At 47.9% G+C, this 20,622-nt stretch overlaps 7 protein-coding genes across 7 annotated transcripts; 4 read left to right on the top strand and 3 right to left on the bottom strand.

The window, feature by feature from the left end:
- Positions 1-1,353: 1,353 nt before the first annotated feature.
- On the top strand, positions 1,354-3,467 carry LHYA1_G004755 (uncharacterized protein; the record flags this gene model as incomplete). Its single annotated transcript, XM_031149711.1, is given in 5 exon segments — positions 1,354-1,495; positions 1,508-1,655; positions 1,703-2,019; positions 2,063-2,958; positions 3,009-3,467. 5 exon segments carry the CDS (start codon positions 1,354-1,356, stop codon positions 3,465-3,467), a joined length of 1,962 nt encoding a protein of 653 aa, XP_031005826.1.
- Positions 3,468-4,246: 779 nt separating this feature from the next.
- Positions 4,247-5,905, top strand: LHYA1_G004754 (putative transporter; the record flags this gene model as incomplete). Its single annotated transcript, XM_031149710.1, has 4 exons — positions 4,247-4,423; positions 4,475-4,695; positions 4,743-5,276; positions 5,323-5,905. 4 exons carry the CDS (start codon positions 4,247-4,249, stop codon positions 5,903-5,905), a joined length of 1,515 nt encoding a protein of 504 aa, XP_031005825.1.
- Positions 5,906-7,663: 1,758 nt separating this feature from the next.
- Positions 7,664-9,776, bottom strand: sfc1 (Transcription factor tau subunit sfc1; the record flags this gene model as incomplete). Its single annotated transcript, XM_031149709.1, has 3 exons — positions 7,664-8,979; positions 9,161-9,512; positions 9,657-9,776. The coding sequence occupies 3 exons, from the start codon at positions 9,774-9,776 to the stop codon at positions 7,664-7,666; spliced, it is 1,788 nt and encodes a 595-aa protein (XP_031005824.1).
- A 1,039-nt stretch (positions 9,777-10,815) lies between these two features.
- On the top strand, positions 10,816-13,098 carry PPP2R5D (Serine/threonine-protein phosphatase 2A 56 kDa regulatory subunit delta isoform; the record flags this gene model as incomplete). Its single annotated transcript, XM_031149708.1, has 5 exons — positions 10,816-10,839; positions 10,941-11,336; positions 11,387-12,343; positions 12,391-12,689; positions 12,735-13,098. The coding sequence occupies 5 exons, from the start codon at positions 10,816-10,818 to the stop codon at positions 13,096-13,098; spliced, it is 2,040 nt and encodes a 679-aa protein (XP_031005823.1).
- An 877-nt stretch (positions 13,099-13,975) lies between these two features.
- tlg1 (t-SNARE affecting a late Golgi compartment protein) lies at positions 13,976-15,176 on the bottom strand (the record flags this gene model as incomplete). The annotated part of the gene is made up of 2 exons (XM_031149707.1): positions 13,976-14,633; positions 15,130-15,176. The coding sequence occupies 2 exons, from the start codon at positions 15,174-15,176 to the stop codon at positions 13,976-13,978; spliced, it is 705 nt and encodes a 234-aa protein (XP_031005822.1).
- Positions 15,177-16,711: 1,535 nt separating this feature from the next.
- Positions 16,712-18,601, top strand: bcsl1b_1 (putative mitochondrial chaperone; the record flags this gene model as incomplete). Its single annotated transcript, XM_031149706.1, has 2 exons — positions 16,712-18,017; positions 18,063-18,601. 2 exons carry the CDS (start codon positions 16,712-16,714, stop codon positions 18,599-18,601), a joined length of 1,845 nt encoding a protein of 614 aa, XP_031005821.1.
- A 994-nt stretch (positions 18,602-19,595) lies between these two features.
- On the bottom strand, positions 19,596-20,561 carry LHYA1_G004749 (putative 4-hydroxy-2-oxoglutarate aldolase, mitochondrial; the record flags this gene model as incomplete). The annotated part of the gene is made up of 1 exon (XM_031149705.1): positions 19,596-20,561. The coding sequence occupies one exon, from the start codon at positions 20,559-20,561 to the stop codon at positions 19,596-19,598; it is 966 nt and encodes a 321-aa protein (XP_031005854.1).
- Positions 20,562-20,622: the final 61 nt, after the last annotated feature.

The raw sequence follows: 20,622 nt of genomic DNA, 5'->3' as shown, positions 1-20,622 counted from the left end.
CATATTGGCTCCTTGAAATTGTCCTTTTCGTAGTAATCGCATTCCTTGTTAGAGCATTTGATGTCCATGAGAGATCCATGGAGTTCGTAAAGTCGATCTTTGGGATTCTTCGTTTTTTGAGAAAGGCCTTCAAATCAGTTAGAAGAGCAAGTTCTATGATGAAAGGACTAATTACGGTGTAAGAGATAGGGAAGTCTGGGGATAAACCGCAATTTCCAGTCAAGATTCTGAGCTTGGAAATTTGACAAGACCCTCGAGTCTAGACTCTCTTGCTCGTCTTTCAAATACTCTTATTCACACTCTTCCCCAAGAAGAAGAATTCACTCACCATCAATATTCTACGTCAAACCCCTCACATCATTTTACTTCCTCGCCAACACAGCTAGCGCCTCGTGCGCCCCATTTGGTTTCACCCCCAACGCCAGCTTCTTCCTCTCCGCATGGTACTTCCAGACCAAACCCGGTAACTCCTCGAAACAATCTATACTCGAAATACTCGTGCATTTATGGCCTCGCCAATGTGCGCCATCCCCACTAAAAGTAGGAATACCAGAAGCATCCGACAGACCAGCGCCGCAGAGAACAAAAATGCGTTTGGAGGAATGCAAATACTTGCCAAAAGAGTTGATCTCTGCTTCGGAGGCGAGGGCTGGTGTTTCGGTAGATGGAGTTAGCGTCATGACAGGTTGTGATTTCTGATGCCCGGATGAAGGCATGTTGTTTTGTATTTCGGAGAGTAAAGTAGCAGAAGTAATAGAGTTATTAGAGAAAATAAGAGAAAGGACGTGTCTAGGTCTTGTTTTGCGCGATCAAGGTAGCTCCTTCTACACCATTGAGCCAGATAATGTCATGTGACTTACTTACCGGATGAGTCGGGGGATACAAGTACCCTGGCTAGTTGTGTAACACATTCGAAGGTCAATATGTATTATTATTTGATCAGTAAGTAGAAATGGAAATGGCATATATCTTCTTTTTGAGATGTAATGGATAGACATTCGGCTGCATCCCAAAGCGGCTTAGTCATAATCTAGCGGCTTTCCTTTTTCCCGCGACTCTCCGGCTTCATCTTTTTATACTTCTTTAGCCGGCACAAATTCAAGATCAACAATTAGATTCACAAACAATAAACCCATGTAATAACCATCACTACTTTTGTGTGATGTCTTCTGAGCGTCCTGCGAAACGAATTCGACAAGCCTGCGAACCTTGCCGGTGAGCACCATTAGCACCCCGTGACCTCCATCATTGGTCTATGCACAACTGATCGAGCCGACAGCCGCAAGAAGTCAAGATGCCCTGGAGAGAAACCCACCTGTTCCCATTGTTCTCGTTTGCGTCAGGCCTGCCACTATGCTGAAGAGCGCCACGAAAACGAGAGGGTTCTGCCGAGCATCTCCCCAACTCATCGGCCGTGGAGTTCTGGGGTACAAGGGAGCGATGGACAAGTCGTGGGTCACGTTTAAGCTTTTTGATAGTACACACTGGCTCATTTGTTGGTAGGAAGATCGTCTTCGATTAGTTGAATCTCAGCTCGCTGAAGTGCTTGCAAACCAAGCCTCCCTTGGTGGAAGCGCATCGTCCCAGGTCGCGGAGTCGCCAGCCAGGAATTTGCAAACTCCCAGGCAAATACTTAGCCCTAGATGTTCTGAGACGTAAGTAGTCTTTCTGTTTACAATAACTCACTTCTGAACAATCAAAGGGCTCTTCCTCCAAGGGAAGTAATTTTGAATGCCGCACAAACGTACCTTCTGTACTGCGACTGCCAGCCTCTACCATTATTCCATCGTTCGACTTTCACCCAGACAATTTGGAACAGAGATCCGGAAGTTATCTTCTCACTTCTTGCTGTAACATTAAGGTTTACTGAAGATATTCGGTTGTGTGTCGATCAACCCGATCCTATTCGCGACTACGTCGAAGCAGCCAGAATACTTATTTCAAAAAGGATATTCGAAGGAAATATAGAATTATCCACCATTCAATCATTATGTCTTCTAAGTCTCGTGCATTTCACAGGTATGCTCTCCCTCTATTCGCATGCAACAGCTGATGAACCTAGATGGCAATACACGGCGGGCGAGTATTCAAAGCAGTCAAGCTATGAGCTTAGCCCACAGTGCGGGATTGACTTCGGAGTCCCACGTGGCACTTTCCCCACAATACAAGGAAGAGCGAAGAAGATGCTTCTGGAGCCTGTTCCTACTAAAAAGATTACACGGTGCTGATTTCATGGTCCTGGATTTCTCTGCCGATGACAACTTTCCATGGTATCCAGAAACTACGAGTAATCCACAAACTCAGCCAGTAGAAGCGTCAAGCTCTGTTGAGATTGATCCAGAGGTTTTAACAGATAAAGGCATAGTTGCATATGCCATCCAACAGAGCGAAGTATGGTTCAAAACTACGAGGTATGCTTGGAGAAGGGGCAAGCCAAGCAGCCTGCCGCCATGGTCCGCGCAATCCGAATATTCAACGGTTCTGGCGCAATTGATGGATTTTGAGACGCGAATGCCTTACACCTATCGTTTCAAGCCGGCGAAATTTTCACAGCAGCCTCTTGAGCATCTGAACGCCAATCGAGATTACTGGGGACCTTGGCTTTTCGTCCAATTTCTATACCACACCAACCTATGCCTACTCAACCATCCGTTATTATTATCACTTAGGCTTCGAAACTTCAAATGTGTCATTCCCGAGATATTTCTTCAACATACATCTGATCTGATATCATCGCATGCATCTTGGATTATCAATTTCATTGACATGCTGGAAGGAAAGCAGTTCAAAGTGACGGATCCGTTTTTAGGTCACTGCGTTGCTATAGTTGCGACCATTTACTTGCAAGAGAGCTTTGTGGATGATCTAGCAAGGCGAAAAGATAAGCAGGATTGTTTTGACAAGTGTCTACGCTTTATTCGGGGCTTTGGGGCTCAGTGGCCTCACGTCGGTCGTATAGTGAGTTTTCCTATTCTTGAAATGGAATTTCCAAAGCTCATCCATTCCAGGCCGATAAACTCCAAAGACTAGGCGAAACAGTCTCATCAACGCATGTCGCGAGTGAGGTACCGACTCGTCAAAATAGGAAACTATTGATCGACCTGGGACAATTCTTTGAGATTCTAGAGTATTCCTCTTCTAGCGAGCTTGTTGGGTCTGCCGGAACTCTATTTGGAGCATCATTGCTTCCGACTATCGGGGGTTCAAGGGGAGAAATGGCACAGACCTCTGTACTTCCTGAACCTAATAGGGTTGAAGGCCAAGAATTCGGAAACTCGACGCCCATAGTGAATCAGCTGGAAGACCGCAATGGGCTTTTCCATCTCGATGACGTTTCTGCATTGACGAACGGTGCTCCACTCCAGTATTCAGATGATGAATTGGCCGTTCTAGCCGAAAACTTCTTTCAGCAAAGGCCTGAGATTGAAGGAAGTGTGAATTGGTGGAATGTGAGCGATCTTGGGTAAAAAATCCCATGCATTCGCAACGAATGATGAAACCTCAAGAACTCGGAATCATCCGAAACGTTGCGGTAAGGACAGCACCTGCTGCGCTTTTTAAAGTTCTCACACAATCTGAAAGATTTTCACATGATTTACTGCAGACGCTTAGTAAGTAGCTTTTCTCGTGATGAGAGGAATCTCGTAGCTGATCATGGTCTCCCAGTAACGCGAGATATCTGAAGTATTTTACACATCGCAGCCTTTAGATTCGAGGGGAAACAAATCAGGCCCATCGATTAACGTATGAGTTTCCAAGCAGCTATCGGGAAACTGTTCTCCTTTCATATGATATAGAATGTTGTATGTTTCCAGTCACTATCGCTATGCAGAACAATTGCCGTTCTAGATTGCACGTACCCTGGTCCTGCATGCCCCTTCTGCACCTATCAATACCACTCTCTAGACTTTATCACAACGTCACCTAATCCCCCCGCTTTAATAAGACCATCGGCAAAGCTCGAATCGGTGCTCCGGGCATTTTTCTGAGGGCCACAGCCTTAGTTTTCTTAAGTCTATCTCTTCCCCGTTCATCACTATCAGAGCTCTAGATAGGAGATACCGGATAAGGTAGTTCAGTATCCAGAACAGCATACAAATAATGGTTTATATGTCTATCACTTCTGCAGCGATCTGCGCGACGGCCAATTGTTGCTTGTTATGAAATATCAGAGTGTCCTCTACGCTCTTTGTCTGTGATGTTTCCCATCCCACCTTGAGAAACCCAGAACATCACGTATTTAATTATGACGGATATTGAAAAGACGAGCAGTCCAGAGGTTGGAACTGTCGAGAAGTCATTGGCTCCCATCGTTGGAGCAGATGCAGCACTTGATTTTCTTAGACGTGAAGAGGTGGATCGAAGCATCGTCGATATTGATGAAAAGAAGCTCGTTCGGAAGATCGACTGGATGGTCATGCCAGTCAGTTGTTGATTCTTTATAAGATGCTCATCTACTAACGAGTTCTTCAAGTTGATGTTTGCTTGTTACATTCTGCAATATCTTGACAAGACCCTTATCAACTATGCCAATGTTATGGGTTTGAAGGACGATACTGGGACTACGGCTTCTCAATTCTCGTACCTGGCTCTTGCATTTTACGTGTCCTACTGTGTTTTCGAGATTCCTCAGGGATATTTGATGCAAAGATTCCCGACCGCCAAATATTTAGGGCTTCAAGTTATTCTTTGGGGGTAAGTCGCTCACCCTATTTTATCTCAAAAGTGCTAACCCGCCCTAGCATATGTGTTGCAATGAACTGTGCCTGCAAGAACTTTGCTTCTCTCGTTGCTCTTCGTGTCCTCCTCGGCTGTTTCGAATCAGCTGTTGCACCGAGTTTGATTCTCGTCACTGGCATGTGGTACAAGAAGAGTGAACAGCCGTTCAGAATCGGAATATGGTATCTAGGAACAGGTTGCGGAACCATCGTCGGCGCGCTCTTCTCTTATGGCTTCCAACACTACAACGGCAAAGCATTTAGATCATGGCAAATCATGTTTCTCGTTTGCGGCATAGTCACGATAGCCGCCGGAATCTGTGTTGTTTTATTTTTGCCTGACAATCCAATGAAGAGTAGACTTTCGCACGATGAGAAAATATTTGCTATCGAAAGACTGAGAGACAACAAGACGGGAGTTGAGAATAAGACTTTCAAGGTCAAGCAAGCTATAGAGTGTATTATGAGCCCTAACACATGGCTCATCAGCCTTTTCACTGCGTCGTCGAATGTTTCAAACGGGGCAATCAGCAGTTATCAAGCTACTATTATCAAAGGGTAGAACCTCAGACTTCTTCTTTCGAATCTTTGCTAACACTTTCAGGCTTGGATACACGTCAAAGCAGACCGCCTTGCTTTCGATCCCAAGTGGTGGCGTCTCCATCGTCTCAATCCTATCCGCAACCTTCGTCGCAGGCCGCACGAATAGCCGTGCTCTCAACTCCTGCGCCCTCACCATCCCCTCCATTATCGGCGGCGCACTGATGGCTTTCCTACCCAAAAATGCGGGCGCTGGCAAGCTCGTCGGGAATTACATGACGAATACCGGCGGAGCAGCACTACCGCTTATGTACTCCCTGGCTGCCGCCAATTATGCAGGCCACACGAAGAAGATAACCATCAATGCAATTCTTCTCATGAGTTTCTGTATTGGGAATATCATCGGCCCATTGACTTTCCAGCCGGATGGAAAGAATCCTCCGGAGTACATCCCCGCGAAGATTGCCATTATGGCAACGGGCGCAGTCGCTGTAGTGGCGGCGTTGGCTTTGGTGACAATGCTCTGGCGGGAGAATCGGAGAAGAGACATGGAGGAAGCGGCGATGGGAGGTTATGATCATGTGGTTGATTCGGAATTCATGGATAAGACCGACAAGGAGAACCCGGAGTTCAGGTACTCGTACTAGGATGGTCATATCTGGGCTTATTTCTCCTTGGAATAGCATTATGCTCAGCTCTTTCTCGAAAGCGAATAGAGAACCGAGCACTTTTGGTAGCAACTTTCAAGAATACGCCCTCATATTACATTGATACTTGAAGCATGCTACTGATGTCTAGTAAAGTGACTCTGGTGGATACATGCTTCCGTTCTTGGTACATCGTGGGTCAAGACTGATGAAGTCTCCAGGTTTTCTTTTTACGCCCAAGGGATAAGGTCTGATTTCATAGCACAATGAGCCTGTCCTCAATTTAAAGATTTAGTTGCTACTTAGTAGATATTTGTGATGTTATGGTGGGGAAGTGCAGAGTAGTGAAGTGATGTGTGCGGTATCAAAGCGTCCACATTTTATTCCCCGACTACGAAGTAGGGAACTACTTGTGCTTAGTCTACCTATCTTCTATGCTCGTGATTCCAACCCATTTTTGGCCGAACTCCTAAGTTCTGTTGCATTTCGTACTTCCTCCGTGCCTCTTTATGGCGTCTGAAGCTTCACTCTCAAACCAGTAAGACTCTAGAAAGGCTACTTTGTTGCAAGTCGCAGATTTACCTGTGCCTCAATTCAAGACACTAGCCTTGAAAGCTACTTCCTTCTCCGGATATTTGTTGCAAGCCGTAGATTTCCTGTGCCTCAATCTAACAGTCTAGCTTGGAAACAGTACGCCGTAGCCGTATACCGTGGTTATAGCACCCACCCTGCTTTGTTGCAAATCGCAGGTTTGTCGTGCCTCTTGATGGCGTCTCTAGTTTTCACATCGACCGTCCAGTCTTAATTAACCCAAGCCTGCTCTATATCTTCTCCATTTTCTGTTGCAAGTCGCACTTTTCATGTGCCTCTCCGTTACGTCTCTACCTCATCCCAATAGTGTGCTGGTAGTGGAACTTTCAGCCAGCTTCTTAACCATTATTCGCAAACAAAATATCACGCTGCGGCTCTATTTCCCAAAATGGATAAACAACAGCCCCTCACCTCGCGCTTTCTTACTAGAAGCATTGTTTTGTTGCAAGTCGTGAAATTGTCCTGTGCCTCTTCATAGCATATTTAGCTGAAGCAAGGTTTCCTCCCGCGTTCCCAACGAACCGGAAGACTTTTCCCATTTTTGTTGTCACAGTACTCCGTACGCTACATTTTCATTCTGCGCCGCTTGCTTGCGTGCTCGACCGTCGTCAGTCATGCCGATGTGGAGTTACCTCCCTCCGTACATCTTAGTGTTCGGCTTCTCATCCGATACCATGCACGCATACTCATTACTTAAATCCCTACCTATATCCCTACCCTAACGAACACTATAAAAACATGACAATAATAGCGAGAAAAAGCAACCTACTCTTTGGAAAAGAGATGGTTCTCTTCGGATTTCTCCTTCAGCCGCCTCGATATAATCGCCGATTAGAATTTCGGCTCTGACTGTGCCTCATTGACCCAAAGCCTCGGGAACCAATGACATGGTCATAAATCTACTTTGATTCGCGCTCGTCTCGGCATTTCGTTAGAAAGAGGCACGTAAAACCCCGCCGCGCAACACACCGCACCGCTTGGCCCTGTGCCTTCGGGGGAAACTTCTTCATTCTGCATCTATCCAGGCCAGCTGCGAGGCACGGGTGGCACACGAGATTTTGCGATGTGCAACGGAAGATGATTTGGAGGCAGGGATCGGCTGATTGTACGCAAAGTAGCTGTATTGGATGGTGGGCCATGTGATGTGGGATATATATCTATAATAATTTACGCATCTTCGTCCTCTTCGCCCTCACTACCCGATTCGCGCTCAGGCTCATCGTCATCATCATCATCTTCATCCTCGTCTTCATCCTCGTCTTCGTCAGCCAAGTCATCATTCAAGAGACCCCTTGCAGCTCTGCCATGGGGATCGGAGCTCGAACTAGGCGTTCCTTGATCTAACATCCCCAGACCATTCATCTGACTAACAGCCTCCAACGCCCGACTATCCGGCGTCCCAGGCCCCGTCTGCTCCGACTGATCCCAAAGACTCTTAACATATCTCTGGTTACTTTTGCTGACCAGCGGTTTCACCCCTCCGGAAGCATCAAAATCCTTCTTGGCCTTTTTCAAGATTTGTTTCTGAGAAAGAGGCTTCACCAGGCCCGATTTCGTCAATGCTTCAAGCTCCGCAGCCGTGAGTCGAAGGTCAGGAACTGGGACGTATACCCTCCTGCTGGAACTCTTGGCAACGGTATCAGGCAGCGAGAGAGCGACAGCGAAATCCTGGTCTGTCACTGACTTTCCCAGACGGATGGCGATTAGTTTCGTCTTCATGATTGCTTTGATTTTCGCGAAACGGCCGTTCTGGAACCAGCCGTCTATTTTGGAGCTGAATTCTTTGGGGTATAATGCGTCGCGTGCGAGGCGGTGTAGGAGGGGGTCAGTGATGTCGCAGATTTGCCAGACTCGACCTTCGAGAGAAACGTGCTTGCCGTCAAAGAGGTGGGATGTGGGGTCAGTCCTATTATATCGCAACATTTGTTCTCGACGTTGGTCCTTCCATAATTTGTTAGGCTCGGCGTCGTCGCTTATTCTGAAGAATATCGTTTGGTAAATGCGGTATTTTGGGTCGCTTCTGGGATCAACGCCGTATTTGACCAAGGCCTCACGCCATGGTCCATTCTTGAATTGGTAGCTGACATATTGATATGCACTTTTGATGAGGCTGAGGTGAGGAGAATGGCCGAGGCGGTTCAACAATGCCCTTCGCGTCCAGATGGGACGCTCTTCCAGTGCCTCCTTCAAGATAGCGACGAGACTTTGAAGGTTTGGATCGTCAGAAGGAACTTCTGGACCTTTGTCTGGGATCTTGGCAACGTCATGACTCAAATAATCTACTCTAAGGTGTCGTTGAGGAGCCCGGCTTTTCAGCACAGGGTTTCCAGTCTCTGGATCGACGTCCGTGTAGTTGTTGGGATTTTGCTGCCATTCCCAATTGAAGGGGAGCGAGTGGTGAGACATCCTAGGAGGTGGCATAATTTGGTCGTTTTGCTTCAAGCCTCTGCTAGGGTCTAGTCGGAATTCTTTGATATCCTCAACTGAGTTTTGTTAACATTAGACAGATATAGTTCGAGTACAATTCAAGACCTACCTTTACCTGTGAGAACAGTGTCTCGAAATCTAGTGAAGAATTCCGTATTGCTGGTGGAGTGATGGAAGTCCGAGATACCTTGACGTGTCAGCGTTTGAATATATGTATGTTGACGATCGCATAATTACCTCGAAATCGGTGTGTATTTGTAATTTCAGCAACGGCCTCAATGGAGTAGTTGCTAACATTATCTTGGAGACTTCTGAGAAGCTCAGCGGGCTTGTCTTTTCGTGACTGAGACCCAATGCTGTCCGCGGAAAATGTAGGGCCAGTATTTGGGAGAGAAGAAAAGCCAGTGTCGTTGTAGAGGGAGGGATCTAAAGCTCCTCTCTTCCGCTTCCTGCCTATTCGCTTTGCAACGGTGATCTGCAGGAGGACGTTGTTGGTCGGGGTGTTGTATGATAAGACCGGGACACACATAGGGTCATTATGCCGGATGTAGAGCGGTATACAGCTATCGGGGTCACTGATATCAATAAGCTACCATCATATCAGCATGGTTCAACATGAAAAAAATAGCTAAGACTGTCGCAGGACATCACCCTACTTCACGGTCACGAGGCATATCACAAGACTTGCACGTGGGAGATCGAGTACAAATAAGGAAATAGGATTCAAACGTACCCTCTCAAATGGTCGATTTCTACCAAAGGTTTTGAGGCCATTCTCGAGATTCTTGACGACTAGAGGATGTTCGACAGCGACAACCTTTCTTGGTGGAACTGTATATACAGGAGCTGCCATGTTGAAGCGGGGCAGAATGTTTGTCTTGATGTATTCCTTTTTCTCAGAGGTCCTGCTTTTGATAGATGTTGACAATCATTATTTAGAATAGTGATCTGAATAGTAATGTGCAAGCTTTCACGATGCTGGAATTGATTTAATATGGTATTGAAGAGACAATTGGGTTGAGGATTTGAGTCGGATATATTTCTCCACCTTCTGTCCCGCTTAGCGCGCTCTAATTAGGCGCAGCACTTCACTTGAAGGTGGAGGGGACCCAGCCGACCGACGTGATGCTCCGCTCTGTTTTACTGCTGTGCTGTGAACAAACCCATTGATCCACCAACCCTCATCTACGCCTCTTCTTCTAATATCGTGCACTCCAACGACTCGAGGTGCGCCGGTTGACGAGCCTTTATTTGGTTGCTGACCTCCACGTGCTGAGGTGACGACAAGGACACCATTCACTACCCGCAGCATTCAAGGACAATCTGCTGAAGGGCAGACGCTACGACCATTGATCACAGTGCTTCAACTCGAAGGTATATATACCAAATCCATGGGTAATGGAGGCATATTCTTTGTAAGAGGGTCATTGCGCTGACCAGCCGTCATTCTATAGTAGCGTACTCGCGATACCTAAAGCTTCAACTCGACCTGCCCCCACCCGCCTTGCTCTCGCTATTCACACATTTTGGGACCCCCCTTGTCAATATAACACTGCTTGGATCTACTTGAGAGTCTTCCCTCGCAGTGCCCATCCTCGAGCTATTCAGCCGGCAAACGAAAGATCTGGGATCGATACTCTGCTGTTTCTTTCATAACCTGTGGCTTTGCACGCTCAATCCGCACCCCTTTCCAAGTACATATTGTCTCAGTTGCAATTGTAGGAGTTGTTGCCAAAGCTCCTTTGATTCCCACTTGCAAGACTGTTTGACCGGTCGCCGAATAGCTGTGATCATCCTTCTTATCCGCGCGTCACAAATACTACTTGAGTCGTTTGGTGGAGTATTCGAGGCTTGGAAACATTGATCGAGAGAAGATTGTGCCATTTTTCACCATGAATCGCTTCAGACAGAGAGTTGTAAGCCACCAATAAATGAGACTCGGTTGCGAAACAGCCCACATTCTCACTGCTACCTTTTCCTGCCCCTCCCTATCTTGACCACAAGCTGACTACTCCAGCATGAGCAGCTCTCGCGCGCAAAAGATCCAAGCAAATCATCTAAGTCCAAGAACAAGGATGCAAAAGACGGAACCTCCTCCCCCTCACAAACAACCGCGTCGCGCGACTCTGGACAGTCACCAGTTGCAACGCCATCTTCTTCGACCACGACCCTGTCCGATTCTCGTAATAAACCCCTCCCACCAAATGACGCTGCAGGCGTGAATGATCCTGCTAGTCCTTCTCTGCAACCGCAGTCTGGTTCAATAAACTCATTAAACCCTGGCCACAATACAGTCGTCTCTCCCGATCGCTTCAACGCAATGGGCGGAGGTTCACCAAGTGCTGGTGCCCCTGGAACACCCAATCGTCATGGACAACTTCCTCCCAGTGTTATCATCAGTCCTAGTGCGCCTGTAAGTACAGCACAATAGATTCATTACTCCCAACTAATTGTTCCATTCAGCACATTCCTCCACCTGGAACTGCGGAAACAATGCCTCATGATCTCGCGCCGCCAAAGGCTGGTTCGAAGTCATCAATGTATGATCGATTACAAACGACCCCAAAAGACGTGCCCGAAGGTATCAGAACCCCAAAAAGACAACACTCCTCGAGATTCGATATCTCTCAACATCGTGAACTCGAAAAGCTTCCAGGCTTTCATGAAGTCCCCCCGAATCGTCGACAAGACCTCTTCATGCAGAAAATTGACCAGTGCAATGTTATATTCGATTTTAATGACGCCAGTGGGGATATGAAGTCAAAGGAGATCAAGAGACTAGCGTTACATGAGCTACTGGATTATGTTGCGAACAACAGACAAGTCATTACGGAAACCATGTACCCGCGGGTGGTAGACATGTTCAGCAAGAATCTTTTCCGACCCATCCCTCCCCCAATGAATCCCCAAGGAGAGGCTTTCGACCCGGAAGAAGACGAGCCAGTTCTCGAAGTAGCATGGCCCCATATTCAAGTCGTCTACGAGTTTTTCCTGAGGTTTATCGAGAGCCAAGATTTCAACACCAATATTGCCAAGGCATACATCGATCACAGCTTCGTTCTGCAGCTCCTGGAGCTGTTTGACTCGGAGGATCCTCGCGAGCGAGATTTCTTGAAGACTACTCTGCACAGGATATACGGGAAATTCCTAAATCTTCGTTCTTACATTCGAAGGTCCATAAACAATGTCTTCTTCCAGTTCACGTACGAAACAGAGAGATTTAATGGAATTGCAGAGTTACTCGAGATTCTTGGGTCTATCATCAACGGATTTGCCTTACCTCTCAAGGAAGAACATAAGCTTTTCTTGACCAGAGTGTTGCTTCCATTGCACAAGGTCAAAAGTTTGAGCATGTATCACCCACAACTTGCGTACTGCATTGTTCAATTCTTGGAAAAGGATGCCGTACTGACAGAAGAGGTAATTTTAGTACACCAATATGTTTAAAGCAAGCTAACAAATTTTAGGTTGTGCTTGGTCTACTTCGCTATTGGCCCAAGGTGAACAGCACCAAGGAAGTCATGTTCTTGAACGAAGTAGAAGACATTTTCGAAGTTATGGATCCAGCTGAGTTTGCCAAAGTCCAGGAGCCCCTGTTCCATCAACTCGCCAAGTCCGTTGCAAGCCCTCATTTCCAAGTTGCGGAGCGAGCTCTCTACTTCTGGAACAACGAGTACTTTTGCAATCTGGTCAGCGATAACGTGGAGATAATTTTGCCTATCATGTTTGCACCACTCTATGAAAATTCCAAGGGGCATTGGAATAGGTAAGATGACCGATCCAAAAAGACGTTAGTTGCTAACAAATATAGAACAATACACGGCATGGTTTACAACGCCATGAAGCTCTTTATGGAAATCAACCCCCAACTCTTTGATGACTGTTCTCACGACTACACCGAGCATCAAAACAACGCTGAAGCACGGGAGGAAGCGCGAGCAAACAAGTGGAAAGCCCTCGCTGAACAAGCAAGCCGTTCGAAGACTAACGGTACCACTCGAGCCGTATCATCACCATCTCGCACTAAAGTTACCACCCCCTTACGAATTGACGAGGTTGACCCAACGACGGAGGATAACCAGAAAAGGCTGGATTCGTTGAAGCTGCAGGATGGAGTGCGGAGGCCAACTCATGATCGGCAAAATTCGGTAGGCTCCTCCAGAAGCCAGCGATGATTGTTCTGCTCCCCTCAGTACTATGCCGCTTTGCATTCTGCGTTTTGGATGCCGCACATGTGGAATGATTGTTTTTTTGTTGTCAAGGGATAGAAAGTTGGCTCGCGCATACCTCCCCGTTCTTTTTGCCCATTCTTTCTCTCAAATCCAACATCTGCGTTGCCAAGGCTTTCAAATTGGTTGCGGTTTGTTGGATGGTTAATTGACGATGTTACCCTAGAAGCCCGGCGGGTCCTCTTCTTCGAAAAGTACTGGAAGTGCCAAAAGTCCCACGTCTCGATCTGGTAGCCCTGTGGTGGTGGAGTTGGATGATGCTGGTTTCAGGCTTGTGCAGACTTTGACGGATGAACAGGCTATCCATCTCTCTTAATGGCCGGCCGTCTGGTATTCACTCCATTTCGAAATGTTTAGTCTGGATTGGATGAGAAAGAGTGTTGGGTTTTATGTATAATGTACGTACATTATTGCATTACGATGATGGGATGGGCCTTGCTCGGCCTTTTTACATTCTCTTTAGACCTGGTGGATGCGGTGCTCATGAGATTTCCTCCTTCTCCTTTCTCTTTGATTGCTAAGCAAAACAAGCAAACCAAGTAAATACGGAGCTTAAAAGGCACACTGGCGTTGAAGATTCAGATTCAGATTCAGATAGTTGATTAGGGATAATGACATTGTGATGACGTTAGATTTGTCTCTTGAATTGTTAATCGGAAGTCTAGTCTAGTCCTGTGAGATGTGGTTTCTTGGACTTGAACCATTTATCGAGTCTTTATGATGGGACATTTCTCATGTCTATATGTAGATATCCCAAGGACCCCTTTCCCTCACCCGTTTTATTTCCTTAACGCCATGCCTGCCAACCCCTCTACATACAGTATTATAAGACAAGAACTAAAACCAATAATAGTATCAATACAAATATCAAGACCCCAATACAACAACTACTCAGCCCATCCTCATTCCTCCTCACCACCTCGCCCATCTTCTTCATACCCGTCCCTAGTCTCCCGCCCACGCGATCTGCCAGCACATCCGTCGTATCCAGTATCTCAGCCTGCTCCTCGAGTTCCCGGCCCATATCACTAGCCTGCTGCCTCAGATTCCCCACGGTATGAAACACACTATCTAGCTGCGTGTCCTGTTCGGCCATCATGTGGACTTGCTGCTGCTGTTCGAACTCGGCGTAGTTATCCTCTCGCCCCTCCGGATCCGCAGCATCAAATATTACTCCGTTTTTATTCGTGCTCTTGCTCAGTTCTTCTTTCATATCCTCCACCTCGCCACCTACTTCCTCGCATAGTCGCTGGCGCCGACTCACTTCCTCGATCTCGAGCCCGTACTTGTACGGGTCGCTCTGCACGGCTTGCACGCTCTCGACTAGGTCGGCGAGGTCGTCTGCTAGGGCGCTGAGGGAGGATTCTAGGTCGGTGCGCGCCGATGCTAGTTCGGGGGATGAGGTTGTGGTGGTCAGGGATCGGATGCGTAGGTACGAGGTGAAGAGGGGGCGAGTGGCGCGGAGTTGGGTTAGGACGTCTCTGTGAGGGGGGTGACGTTAGTTGGGGGGTATTCTTTCTAGGTAGATAGAGCAAAGTAGAGTAGAGTAGAGTAGCTGCCTGTTGCGCGCTGTACTGGTGAGATATTGATATTTCCGGTAGGGCTTTGCTTTTGGGTAAATTCTCCACTCTAGCTGAGCTGTCTTCTGCATGTGAGGCTATCTCCGCATCGGGCTCTTGAATACGAGGAAGGTGAGCAGCCATTGCTTGAAAGGTCTTCCCTAGCTGAGACAGCCTGTCATTCCTGTGCGTGCGGAGCCATCTCCGCTCGAGGCTCTTGAACACGAGCAACGTGGGCAGCTACTGCTTATAAGACCTTCCCGCCAGCTGAGCTACTAGATCCAGCTTCTGCCTGCCATTCTTCTATCTCCGCTCGAGGCTGCGGGGATTCGGAAGGCACAGGCTCGGTTTGTAAAGGCATAACGATAGACCTCGGTATGTCGAGAAGCACGGCGAGAAGGAAGGGCGGGGAACGTACGCTTGAACCTGGAGGAAGGGATCCTCTTCATTCGTCGAGCTCATCATCTTCGGTGAAGTTGTCGGGCTCTCCCAGCCCTGTGACCCGGTATTCGGAATAGCACAACAGGGCAATGCAGTACCCGCCGGATAGAGGTTAGGCGGCAGAGAAGAGGAGAAGATGAGAAGGATGCGTCTGTCTGTGTGCGTGCGCTTGTTGTGCTGTGTTGCGCGAGAATACTCGGAGTTGTATGGTGTCGCGACCTGTCGTTGACCTAGAGTAGCAGACGAGGCTGAAAACAAATGCAGGTGTCCGTGGGCCTTGGGATTAGGTCGGATTTAAGCTCCGTGGGTGCGGGTGCTGTCACAATGCTGTACTGTAGTGTGCTGATGTGAGCGTCTTCGCAATCGGAAAGCTGTCGTGACGATTCCTAAAGGCTCGACGCGCGTAGTTTGTGGATGGGTAAGTGAGGTGAGGAAGAAAATGGGTGAGAAAGTGACTGAGTGATATAGTAAGTCTTGCCAGCCATCGATCTTTCCCCAATGTTGGCGGCTGCAGTGAAGAGTGGAGTGGCTGCATGGATTTCAACCCCAGGCTTCCCGACAATGCAAAACCCCTAGACCCTCCCTCCCTACCTTAACTCGTAACTAGACTCATCTTCTTCCGCATCGCCATGTTGCTGTTGCTGCTGCTGCTGCTGCTGCTGCTGCTGCTGCCGCTGTTGCTATTGCTGTTGCTATTGCTGTCATCTACTGCTTGTAACACCACACCGCAACACATACATACACGCTTGCTTGACTCGAGTACTGTACGGAGCATCCAGCGCCAACATTCCCTCTATTCGCCTTCGCCCATTGCCTCTCTCACTCCTCTCCCGCTGTCAGATTAACCTTACGTTACTCACTTCGCACGAGACGTGTCGTTCCTGCGCCACCATAGGCTACCAGCTTTCAAAGTCCCAAGGTGCAGTAACACTCGATTGAGTCGCCGCGTGTTTGCCACTGGGTAGGCTCTCTAGCTCATCTCATGATCACCTTGCCTTGGTAGTCCATAGGTGAGGTATGGTGGGTTGCCTTGCTTCTTGTTAGGCTTGGTGCGGCTCCTAGTGGGGTGGGAATATCAGATACCGTACCCGTATGCAGTCAACTAGTATATCTATCTGTACCTACTTCTATCCATCCATCCTCCCTATTCACACTTTGCACCACAAAGTATGCAGCCCAGCCTCCCTCTCATCTCACTCAACCTATACTCCACCCCTGCAGGTCCCTGCCCAAGGTGGATGTACAAGTAGATTGGATAGTCCCGAGCGACCTCGTTGTGGCGAGAACGCACCCAGTCTGCCAACCAATACCTACAGCAGCTGCATCAATTCTGCAGTGCCAGCACCCAAAACCCGAACTGCTGGCTGTTGGTTTAACCTCCGGATTGTTTTCCTGCCTTGTATCTCCAACTACCTATATAACGCCCGGTTCCTCAAGAGAGGCCCCAATTCACTACATATAAATCCCAGCCTCACAATCTTTCGGTGGTAGGCCTTCTTGAACCACGTGTTGTACACCGACACTTCGGTTTGCTCTCATCTTCATACACCTGAATCACTATGAAGCAGAGGATGTCGCTGAACTCTCTTCTGGCGTCTGCCTTTCCTACTGACGGCCCTGAAAGCTCGACGGCTTCAGCACATGGTCCAATTCCAGACCTCTCATCTACAATCCTCCTCGAAACATTCATCCCTGGGTATGGCCCAATTCACAAGTTTCTGCTATTTACCTTCGGTTTTGATGTCACCGTCTTGGTCTCATTTGCCGCCGCCCTCTGGATAACAGCTAGATTAGGTCGCTCAATATGGGCCATAATATGGAGTGGGGTTAGCAACTACTTTATGGCCGAGATCACAGTCAGCAGCACAGATGAGATCCATGGCCATCTCATTCAGTTCCTTGCTCATCAATACAAAATTAGCTCATCCCGGAGACTAATGGCCGAGACTCCTTCCAAGAGCGCTTGGGAAATGGATAGCGAGGATACAGGAACGCCAGAACCCACCGCTGATGCTAATGGCAACATCAAGTGGCTTAACTTCTCCAACCAGGAAGCAAAGTCGCAACCGAGGTTTACACCAGCTATCGGATCTCATAACTTCTGGCATAATAGTACATACTTTCAACTTCGTCGAAAAGAAGTCTCCGTGCTCGATGAACTAGGAGGCGGCGCAACAACATTCAAAGACAAGGAAGTCTTGACACTTTCATGTTTCGGACGTTCCACGGACCCAATCAAGGCACTTATCCAACACGCCAAAGAACATTACCACTCGGGACACAAGGCAAAGACTATCATCAAGCGACCGGCACCGAAAGATATGAGGCGTTTTGGAGGGCGAGGAAGTTGGGTTAAAATTGCAGAGCGACCATGCAGACCTATGAAAACCGTTGTTCTGGATGAAGAGCGCAAGATGGACGTTTTAGCTGATATTAACGAGTACCTTAATCCGGCGACAGCAAGATGGTATGCCAACCGTGGTATTCCATATCGGCGAGGATATTTGTTCTACGGCCCGCCAGGAACAGGAAAGACATCCCTCACCTTTGCGCTAGCTGGTGTCTTTGGACTTGATATTCACGTAGTTTCTCTTCTCGAACCAACACTTACAGAAGAGGAACTTGGGATGCTATTTACCAATCTTCCTGCTCGATGTATTGTTCTACTCGAGGATATTGACACCGCTGGTCTCGTTCGTAACGAACAAACAGAGGTCGAGGAGACCAAACCCCAGATGAATGGCGAAACGAAGAATGACTTCAATGTGGTTGATCTGACAAAAGCTCTTAAGAAGGCGAATCAACAGTCGGAAGAGGAGCGGAAGAAGGGAATCTCGCTCTCTGGTCTTCTCAACATCATCGATGGTAAGTTCTCCTCCCGTTATGTTCAACACCCTTAACAACTTCTAGGTGTCGCGTCTCACGAAGGTCGGGTTCTAGTCATGACAACCAACCATCCCGAGAAGTTAGACGAGGCTCTAATTCGTCCCGGCCGCGTGGATCACCAAGTCGGGTTCGACAACGCTACACAAACACAAGCCAAACAGCTTTTTGAGCGCATGTATAACAACGACCTTTCCCACACCAAGCTCATCATCAACACTCCTACTCCTCTTCCACCAGTTACTAACAACTTCATCCTGACCCCCCCTGCAACGCCAACTATATCCAAGATCACAAATGGCCACCTCAACGGCTCTGCGAACGGAAGCATAATTCTGAGAGCTGCAGATAAAGAAATTGATGAGTTGAAAGAAGGCGAGCTAGAGGACATTGCATCTTCGTTCGCGGATATGGTTCCTGATGACGAGTTCAGCCCAGCTGAGATCCAAGGTTTCCTTCTAAAGAGGAAGAAGGATCCAAGGAAAGCTTTGCTGGAGGTGGATATGTGGGTACAGGGTATGATGGAGCAGAAGAAACGAGGGACGAAGCTATTGAGGGTGCAATAGATGGGGTACTATATAACGACCATTTCACTTCTTGCTGATAATTGGAGTTGGGGTCTACATATTACGACACGAAACTGCGCGGCATTAAAGGCGTTTGATATATCACTTGCAATATAGGTGCGTGCATGCATCAAACGCAATATATTTATGAGGGCATAATCCGAAATTAAGGACCAAACATACCTTCAGCGCTGCACCACGTGTAGGCTTGGTGCCTTCTTTTACATTTCTTGCCTCACCATCCCACCACTCACATCCCCACACGCCCTTTTTCCAACAAAGTTGCCAAGTGGTTCCGCTACCTTTCCCTAAAAGGATCCCAAACCAACATAATAAATGAAGTCGCGGTCGAGTTCATTGGTTCTTCGGGTAAATCCTTGCATACCGTGCTGCATACATGTACGGCCCCAAGTGGACGACAGGGACGAGGACGAGACAACCTACCGGTGTGTGTGAGCTGCTGTATTTGTTTATTGCACGATGGGTGCTTTCTTTTCTGAATCACGCGGCTACCCCGATCTTGGGCGGCATAAGGTTTTCTGACGACATGGTGAAAGTGGAATGAATAGGTTGTGGATAGTTCACGTTGGAAAAGACAATTATGATTTAAAGCATAAATCTTATAGTTGTTTTTTGTAAGCGCTTCTTTATCTTCTATTTACTTCCTAGTATTAAGATGGGACAAGTTGAAGAATTACATATACACAATGTCCCTTGGGTGTGATATGCGATGCTTGGTTGGTCCTGATTGGTTACTTTCGGCGCGCAAATTTCAGAGAATATATGCTCATTGCTTATTAAGGGAAGCTTACTCAGTCCAGAACTTGATTGGAGAATGATTTTGTAGAAATAGCGTGGAATAAATCAAGAGCCGGGGAATAGAATGGTCTTTTAGAGGCGGGGGAGGTGTGGGGTCGTTGACGACCTTGGTCTTACCCATGCGAACTAAAACCCCTTGGAACGCCTTATTTCATTGGTAATAATGGTTAAATATCTACAGCACTAGAGTCTTCTCAAGTTCAAACAACTCGGCGAAACCCTCAACGTATCTCTCCACCTCTTCTTTTGTTGGACGAGGGACAGGTTTACGGCAACATCCACCATAACCAAGGTACGATTCCATTGCAGCCTTAGTTCCAACAATACCTGTTCTAATTGCTACCCAGTCTCCGCGCGCAACGACTCCTTGCATCTTAACTGCTTCGTCAATTTTTCCAGCTTTGTACAGATCAAAGACCTTCACACACGCTCGAGGTGCAATGTTGCCCAGTCCACCGATGATGCCAGAGCCACCACCTACCAAAGCCTGAGTCGTAAAGTCTGCCGATCCGCCCATACAGAGAAAGGCAGGCTTGCTACTTGCGCTTGTCGCAGCTACAATACGGTTCAACTTGCCCGTGTTGCCACAGGTCAGCTTACAGCCGATGATATTAGGGTGTTTGCTCAGAGAGATGATGGCATCCGAGTCCATGTCGAAGCCAGATGTTGCGCCGGGGTAGTTGTAGATGAGGATTGGAATTGGGGATGCATCGGCCACGTCTGCGAAGAAGTCCAGTATCGAGGCATCGTTGTACAGACTGTGGTAGTAGGACGGTGGGAGCACTAGTGCTGCGTCGCCGCCGGCCTGGGCGGCGTGGCTGCAGAGCTCAATCGTCTCGAGCGTGGACTGCGCGCCGCAGCCGACGATGATGGGCAGGTCGTCGAAGCCGGCGCTGTTAAGTGCCTCCCTCGTTGTACTTGTCACGATTTGTCGCTCCGTGTGACTAAGGTGTACCGCTTCGCCATTGGACCCCTGGGTTACTATGCCGGCAACGGAGCACTTTGCTAGCCAGGTGACATGTTGGCGGAGGGCTGGATAGTCAAGTCCTTCTGTTTCTTTGCTGAATGGTGTTACGATTGGGACATAGAATCCTGCGGTGATGGGACGAATGGAGGGAACTGGTGAGTTTGAATGTCTCATATTGGATTCTCAAGTTTCCGGATCTGGAAAGTGTAGCTGGCATCAGGATAAGATGGTTCGG

Source organism: Lachnellula hyalina, assembly GCF_007821495.1.
Source record: "Lachnellula hyalina strain CBS 185.66 chromosome Unknown contig00056, whole genome shotgun sequence".
Taxonomy (NCBI): domain Eukaryota; kingdom Fungi; phylum Ascomycota; class Leotiomycetes; order Helotiales; family Lachnaceae; genus Lachnellula; species Lachnellula hyalina.
Note: the sequence above shows the minus strand (reverse complement) of the source record. Positions and strands in the feature narration are given on the sequence as shown.